This window comes from Cupressus sempervirens, chromosome 4, assembly GCF_028749045.1.
Source record: "Cupressus sempervirens isolate cs-2001-9-10 chromosome 4, ASM2874904v1, whole genome shotgun sequence".
NCBI lineage: Eukaryota > Viridiplantae > Streptophyta > Pinopsida > Cupressales > Cupressaceae > Cupressus > Cupressus sempervirens.
In genome coordinates, this window is record NC_143121.1 from 910,590,883 (window position 1) to 910,599,328 (window position 8,446).

At 32.9% G+C, this 8,446-nt stretch overlaps 1 protein-coding gene across 1 annotated transcript; it reads left to right on the forward strand.

Annotated features, from left to right (window-relative positions):
* The first annotated feature begins 3,992 nt into the window (after positions 1-3,992).
* Positions 3,993-5,648, forward strand: LOC149564356 (galactinol synthase 4-like). Its single transcript, XM_089827415.1, has 4 exons — positions 3,993-4,404; positions 4,517-4,840; positions 4,934-5,068; positions 5,168-5,648. Exons 1-4 carry the CDS (start codon positions 4,075-4,077, stop codon positions 5,369-5,371), a joined length of 993 nt encoding a protein of 330 aa, XP_089683541.1. The 5' UTR covers positions 3,993-4,074; the 3' UTR covers positions 5,372-5,648.
* The last annotated feature ends 2,798 nt before the right edge of the window (positions 5,649-8,446 follow it).

The window sequence follows — 8,446 nt, forward strand, 5'->3', positions numbered from 1 at the left end:
CTATCAATTGTATTAGATAGTGAAAACCCTATGTTGACAGGTTAGCTTAGTAGCTATTTTGTTGATCCTTTGAAGAGTTGATTAAATCCTTTGACAAGGTGACACTTCATGTAAAGTGTTTGTAAATCCTTTAACCATGTCACTATTGACACAATGTAAAGCCTTTAACAGGGCAAGCCTTTCACAGGGTAGACCATTAGAAGTGGTCAAACAATTATTGCTGTAGTAATTTTGTGGGTATCATCCCCACCCCAATTTTACCTTCTTATTCCTGGAGGGTTTCTGGGTTACCAAATTCTAGTGTTATGTGTTTACTTTATGATCATTTAATATGTTTACATGCATGCAATTTACTTTCAGTTATTTGTTTTAAAAGGATTTGAAAAGGTTAAAAGGTTTGTTAATTCTAATTCATCCCACCCCCCTTAGAAGTACTCTTCCCATTTGAATATTCCAACAAATTGTTATTCAAGGATAAAGTTTTATTGGTTACTGATTCACCCCCCCACTCTTAGTAACTTAGCATGTCATAATATTTCCAACAAGAATTAAAATGTCTGCCTGAAACCCCCTTTCTATTATGCTTTAATGGATGTTTATCCCCTATTTCAAATATCTTTTGGCATAGGTAGGTAGTATGGTGGAGAAGATGAAGTGATCGAGTTCAACCTCTAGTCATTGCATTTGGCGAAACAATGCCAATGCCTCCTAAGGAAGCCTATCTCTTTGGTAAGTTGTGATTATGTTATTCTAGGAGGAGACACTTTTTTTTTTCATATCATCAACAACTTCATGAGCATTCACCAATTTTTTGCATTTCACATACATGTCATTGAGCTTTTTTTTGAAAAAATGTACTTGCATCTAATGTAAATTTTCTGTGAGTTATGAGAGAGTGGGTTTGTGTACCTTGTGAAAGGTCATTATTGACAATGAATGACTCTAATAGTTGAAAATATGTAGAAGGGTTTACAAGAGTCATGTGTATTGTAAGTAGAGTGTGTATTGCCTTCTTCAACTATTCCTTTCTACATGACCCTCCAAGATTAAAATTGACATTGGATTTAAATGGAATTGGTAGTCTTAGTATGCTTGAAGAATGAGTTAATCTCTATCATGGTTTCACTTTCCATTTCTAATGGAAATTCTCAAGATGCAATTCCTTGTTTCTAGGATTACACTACAAGAATAATGTACATGCATCACCTTGCTTGAAAGACTACACACAATTGGTATATGTGTGTTGCATACACAATGCATGTGACCTACCTACTGTCAAAATCCAAAATACTTGAAAAAAAACCCAAATGTTGAAGCCCGCACAATGCATGTGGCCATTTTGCATCCCTTAACAATTAATGTGTCATCCTCTTGCTATAATGTCATAATTGATGGTGCTAATTAGAAATGTATTTGCGAAAGGGTAAACAAATTTTCTTTCACTTATATGATTTGTGAGAAGATACTATTTTCTGCCAATTAATCATTTCCAAATTTTTTGTAGCATTATGTACAATATTTTTTAACAAAAAGATATTGATTGTACACTAATGCCCCAAAACAAAAACAGTGGTAAGCATGAAGCAAGTCTTCCATGTCACATTTCTTGTAATGTAGATTTCTTGAGTACATAATTTATTTCTTTTCAATTAAATTATTAATGTAAAGATGCATTGCTTATATTAGTCATTATTAATCTTCATAATTTCACTTGTCCAATTTAAGAAGGGCGCATTATCAAACCATTTCAAATCTCAGTTTTTTGTAATATGTTTAACTTATATTCCAAGTATTTTCCTTGGCCTTTTGATTGATTGTATCCTTAGTATAAGCATAAGCACTTAGCTTGTGCAATGTTGTTAATGCCTAATCCTTGCTAGAAATGAAACAAAGTTAAAAAAATTCATAAAAGTAACTCAAACTTAAAAATTCACAACCAAGTTTTTCAAGCTTGCTGTCATTGTATATAGTGATAATAATATTTTATTTTAAAAATATAATTCACTACTAATCTAAAGATTTTAAAATTATTATTTTATTTTATTTTTCTTTAAATAGGTTATTTTTAAATTTAAGTGCTTTCAGTTTGAGAATTTTTTTTTTACTAATTTGGATATTCTTATTTTATTTGTAAAAGATACCATTCATTTCAATTGTACTTGTTATTGAAAAATAATAAAATTAACAAATATAAATATTTAATACTTAATCATAAAGTTTAAAAAATTATATTTATGCAATATAGTCTAAAATATTTGAATAACCATTTTAATTTTTTCGGACAATGACAATTAGATTGATAAATATAAATTATTTTTTAATTTAATTATCAAATTATTTTTAGTATTTAATTACATATAGTATTCAAATCCATCTTTTATAAAGCATGCAATCAAGTTATATTTCATTGTGCTAAATGGGCTATGGGACTAAATTCCAAAGATATTACTTCTATAACTAATTTCTTTGTAGATATCTTGTTCAATTCTAATCAACTTCATCTCTTAATTAGATACTCATTTGTTTACTTCTATACAATTTTTTTGTGTGCATATATATATATATATATATATATATATATATATATATATATATATATATATATATATATATATATATATATATGTTAATTCAATTTTTGGTGTTTCCTCATATATGTAGATGTACTACGTTCCACAAAGATTCATAATAAATGTCAGATATAATTATAGTACAAATTTAAAGGAGGAAGAATTCCCTTTTTTAGATCTATGTCATGTGTGGTTGTCATATATGCAAAATAAAATAGAGGTACAAGGGATTATTGTGCATATACAACTCTAACTTACAGGGATTTAACTTCTTCCCTACTCTTCTCAATTATGAATTTCCCTTGATTCTATATTTTTCCAATCTAATACTATAATAATATAATACAACCATTTTCATTGGACAGGGACTATGACTCTTTGCCTCTCTCCTTATGGCGCATATTTATATAAAATCTAATAAACAAGATTATCCCTAAAACAACTAATGCATTGAAAATATCTCAATCTAAGATAGTAAGTCAACTATTGTTTAATTATCTAAAAGTGTATTAAAGTATTGAATTTTTTATTAGGGAGGAACCTTCCCTTTCGGAAGGTTTTTAAATTGGAGAAAACGAAAACAAAACTATTCGGTGGGAAGAAATGTAGAGCCCTTCACATTGAAATCAAATATATTCCAACTAAACGAGGAAACATCAGGTACCTACTCTCTAGTAACATGGACTCGTCGTTCAAAAATAACGAACACACGTTTAAGCGGGGCCCACACAGCAAACCACGATCTGCCTGAACTAACTCTCCTGAATATCCCCCTCAAGATGCGATGTCGGTCCGTTGAGGAACTGACAGTCTAAACACGTAAGCCGCAAGCCTTAAATATTATATCATTTCACAGTTGACTGAATAAAGATGTTCCACGTGATCGTACAAAAAGGACCACGTGGCGTCACCACGAATTATGTGTCCAATAAAGTACTTTATCTAATCACCTCACACTATCGTCTTTGAACATATTTTATATCATTGTTGGTGTGGAAACGCAAATCAGAAGTCGACTTGCAATGTAAGGCGATAAAATCATGATAACGATTGTGTGATGAAACAGAAATAACGTGACGACCGTCATCTCGTGGGAAGACAAGCGCGACAAAGAGAATGCCTCGACATGGCATTGGCGACGTCCCATCAACGGTTAAAACTGTCTTCTTTTTGTGAGCAACCGCTAAAGACCAGACGGATATAACGGTGGCCCACAATATCAGTTTTTACCCATTTTCCCGTTGACAAAGTCGGCAGCCGGTCAACAAGTCTCGATGGGTTGCACCTACTACTCTCCAGTCTTCAACTACTATTGTGTCGGTCCAATAGAATTCGGACACGCAGATGCACTAGGCGTCCTCGTTCTATTTGCTACAATTGCCCTCCTTTCCCTATAAAAGCATAGAGATAGAAATGCCCATTGTACACTCTCAAATCTACAGCATTCATTCATCAGAAAACTCAAAAGCATTCTCTTTACCTTAGTAAGAGAGCAAAGAAGATCATGGCGAAGGAAAACCTTTCGGAGATTTATTGTGGAAAGATGGCAGCATTAAATCCTTGTGATACAAAGAGAGCCTACGTCACTTTCCTTGCCGGATCAGGAGATTATGTAAAGGGCGTTGTCGGTCTTGCAAAGGGACTGAGGAAGGCCAAGAGTTTGTATCCTCTGGTTGTGGCGGTCTTACCTGATGTTCCACATGACCACAGGTTACAATTGCGTAACCAGGGTTGTATCGTTCGTGAGATCGAGCCCATCCATCCGCCTGAGAATCAAGTCCAGTTTGCCATGGCGTATTACGTCCTCAATTACTCCAAATTGCGCATCTGGGAGGTAATTAGTTATCTTGTCTTTTGGGTTTTTTCTTTCACCGACTGGTTTTTATTCAATATAATTCAAATTGAGATCTTGGGTTGTTTTTTGTCTTGATTTGGGATATGTGCAGTTTGAGGAGTTCAGCAAAATGGTGTATCTGGATGCCGACATTCAGGTCTTTGACAACATTGATAACCTCTTCGACATGCCAGATGGCTACTTCTATGCTGTCATGGACTGCTTCTGCGAGAAGACGTGGAGTCACACCACCCAATATAAGATTGGATACTGCCAGCAATGCCCTAATAAGGTGACGTGGCCGGCTGAGCTGGAGGAGGAGCGCCCTTCTCTGTATTTCAATGCGGGGATGTTTGTGTTTGAGCCCAGCAAATTGACCTTCCAGAGCATGATGGAAACTCTCATGTCTACCACTCCAACATCATTTGCAGAGCAGGTAATTTCATATCTTCCTTTTTAAAATCTTTTCCAAACAGTACCGACTTTCCATGATCTGATACTCACTATAGAAAGCCCTGTTTGTATGCAGGATTTCTTGAACATGTATTTCCAAAAGCAGTACAAACCAATCCCTTTGGTGTACAATCTGGTGCTGGCAATGCTGTGGCGTCATCCGGAGAACGTAGATCTGGATACAGTCAAAGTAGTTCACTATTGTGCAGCTGTAAGTCTTTGTTCAGGCCATATTGTGGACGAAATCGGGGTTTTTAAAAAAAGTTCTGTGGATAATTAATTTAAACTGAAAATTGATGGATGTGTGCAGGGTTCGAAACCGTGGAGGTTTACTGGCAAGGAGGAAAACATGGATAGGGAAGATATAAAGAGATTAGTTAATGATTGGTGGGAAATTTACAACGATGAATCGTTGGATGGGGTGAGCAGAGATGCGGTGCAACAGATAACTTCCAACGCTTACAGAATAGCAGTCAAGCCGAACAACGCATTGCCTGCTCCGCCCGCAGCTTGAGCGCAATATACACAACAATTAGCGTGTGGAGTATAATACGATATTATTTTGGTATACTAAAATTATATGCAACTCTGTTAAAAGCAGAGGAGCTTTTGTTGCTCGGTTGAATTTTTTTGGGAATTTTTACAAAAACAAAAGACAAAGTTCATTTGTATATAGATTCATTTGTAATGCGGGGTATTATTGATTGTACTAGATATTCATACCAATCTATAATGGTATGTCTATTTTGTGTATTTTGATTTGTAATTAAATTTGATGATATTTGTATATAGATTCATTGTAATCTGGAATTATTATTGTTCTTTGTACTAGTTTTTTATAAGATTTTATAATGATATGTAGTTTTGTCATATAATTGTATTTATGTTGTTTGTACTAGTTTTTTATAAGATTATATAATGATACGTAGTTTTGTCATATAATTGTTTCTATTTTGATTTGAAATTAAGTTTAATTGGTATTTACATCAAAAGGAGGTGCAATAGTTATCCCAATAGCAATATATAAATTGTTGACAAAGAATACAAGAAGTATGTATTGATATGTTTCCTTTTTATGCCAATAGTGGCATGTTGTGATGGTTAAGTTGTTGCGTTGTTATCCTTGCCATCAAGGGTCAAATCTCATGGGGATGAGGTCCCTTGTTTGTGGCCTCACTAGTTCATAGCTCCAGGTCAAAGCGTTTACCCCTCTTAAAAATAAAAAAATAAAAAATGTTTCATTTTTATGTTCGTACTATACATTGTATATTATCAAAAGCATGTATGGTAGGATAATAGATGCAAGAGTAGGGATTCACTATCTATATCAAACACAATCATTCGACATTTATTTTCATGTTTTCTCCATGTATGACACACTATTTTGAGAGGGAATTAAGTTCAACACTAAGAATTGATCAAATAATTGCGAGTCAAAACATTTTTAGGCTTTGAGTGAGAAATCTTTACTTTTTCTGTATATGTATTCTATCATTTAGTTCTTCTGATTTTATATGTCAATAGTAAAACTATAGCTAAGTAACATTTTTCTATATTCTCTTTCTTTTATCTATTTTTCAACATTAATCTATTACACATTTAAGTTCAAAATGCACATTTATGCAACATCTCTATAGTTTCGTCAACAAGTAGGAAAGATGCACCGCCAAAGGTTGTGGAATTTTCCTTTACAACCAATGATTGCATTTGTTTGAAAGTCTATAAAATCTTTTTATCCAATCCATTTTGTGTACATTTTGCAACCATTACACTCCATGAAAATATCCATCTATCCTCTATGCTTTGATGAATACACATGACATGCTCTAAAGCTCACCTTTTGGCACACACAATAAGAATACTTGCAATAGCTTTATTCAGCAAGGGAGAACACTGAAAAAAGTTATGAATTTTCCTATAAACTTAATGATTACATTTGAATCAACTTTATTAAAACTTTTACAAAAAACCCATTTTGTGCATTTTCCACGATAAACTGTTCAAGTGACTTATTTGTACTTCAACATGTTGCAAATGTGTCTATTAGGGAAATTGCAACTATTACTTTTGATTAAAGTATAAGAAAATTCAAATATTGAAAAGAAAAAAACATAAAATAATTGTAAAATACTTTAAAATAATTTTTGTTTTTAATTGTTTGATTACGATAGCATAATAATTGCAACTATTGATTTTTTTGAATTAAAAATAGTTGCACATTGTTCACTAATTTTAAACAATGTGTTAAAAAATATTATAATAATTTATGAGCATAATAATCATTTTGTAATGATAAATTTAATATTATAAAATGTTGATTCAATTCCTTTCAAATGACCTTGTTATCTACAATTATTGAAGAGCAAGGAAGGATTTATATTGCAAGTGCTTTACCATTACCAATCTTGTGGCTCACAAGTCAAATCAGGGTTAGAGTTATTAGAAAAGATATTCAGGGAGGAAAGCTCTACTTGAAAATGGAAAGAATGTGATTTGTTGATGGATGGGAATGCAGTGCAATTGTTCAAAGAGTAAAACAAGATGCTTTAGAGGATGTAAAAAGAGGTGATCTAGTTATGGTGGTTGGACGAAAGCAATGGGGGGTTATGGGTAAACTCTTAGAGAGGGATTTAGATAAGATACTTGGGTTGGTCTAGAGAGAGAATGCATATGAGCTACTAACTTTGTATCTTGATCACATTGTTGAATTTGTAGGGAACTTAAACAACTAGTTGGTCACTAATCAAGCTCAATATTTTCATCATCTCTTGTTTGGCACAATATTAAATGACAAGATTTTCATTTATCTAGTGTACCATGCTCTACTAATTGACTTAGATATATTCCATACTATTAGATATATTATATTCAATGATTTAAATCTAGATGCTCAATCTTGTATGCACTCTTTGGTTTCAGATTTTTCCTCATCAATTCCTAACTCGATAAGAATTATTTGAAGCTCAACCAATTCCATCTTCATCTCTTAATTTCTTCTCTTTTCAAAAAACTCACACTTTCACAGCTTCTATCTTTTTCATTTTCCATACAAGATATCCATTCTTTCAACATCAAAAGCTCCACTTTTAGAGTAATAATTTCCTTCTTAAGGAAATCCTCTCTATTTCTAGCCTCTTTGTTCTCTTCAATCTCTTTGCCAATTACAGTGACAACTGCATCAATAGTTGAGATAGAAAGAAGCTCAACGTCCTCTCAATCTTTCTATTTTATCCATCCATTACACCAATGACCATGATGTATTGGCACTATCTCCACTCAATACTTCACCATGGCTTTGATATTAATTGTAAATTTAAATTGAGCAAAGAATTTGAATAAAAACATAAAATGAACAAAACAAGAGACAATATTTACTATGGTTCGGAAAAGTTGCTTACGTCCACACTACAACAAGGAATCACTTTACATGATTGAACACATCCATTTATACACTTGTATATAGGCTTCAAGTGAAGGTCCATGAGAAATCAAAGATTCGTGTGACTACTAGGCCTCACATTCCCTACATAACTATGTTATTTTGTTGAAAATAAATTTTAATCAAACCATATAAGATTATTCAGAATCT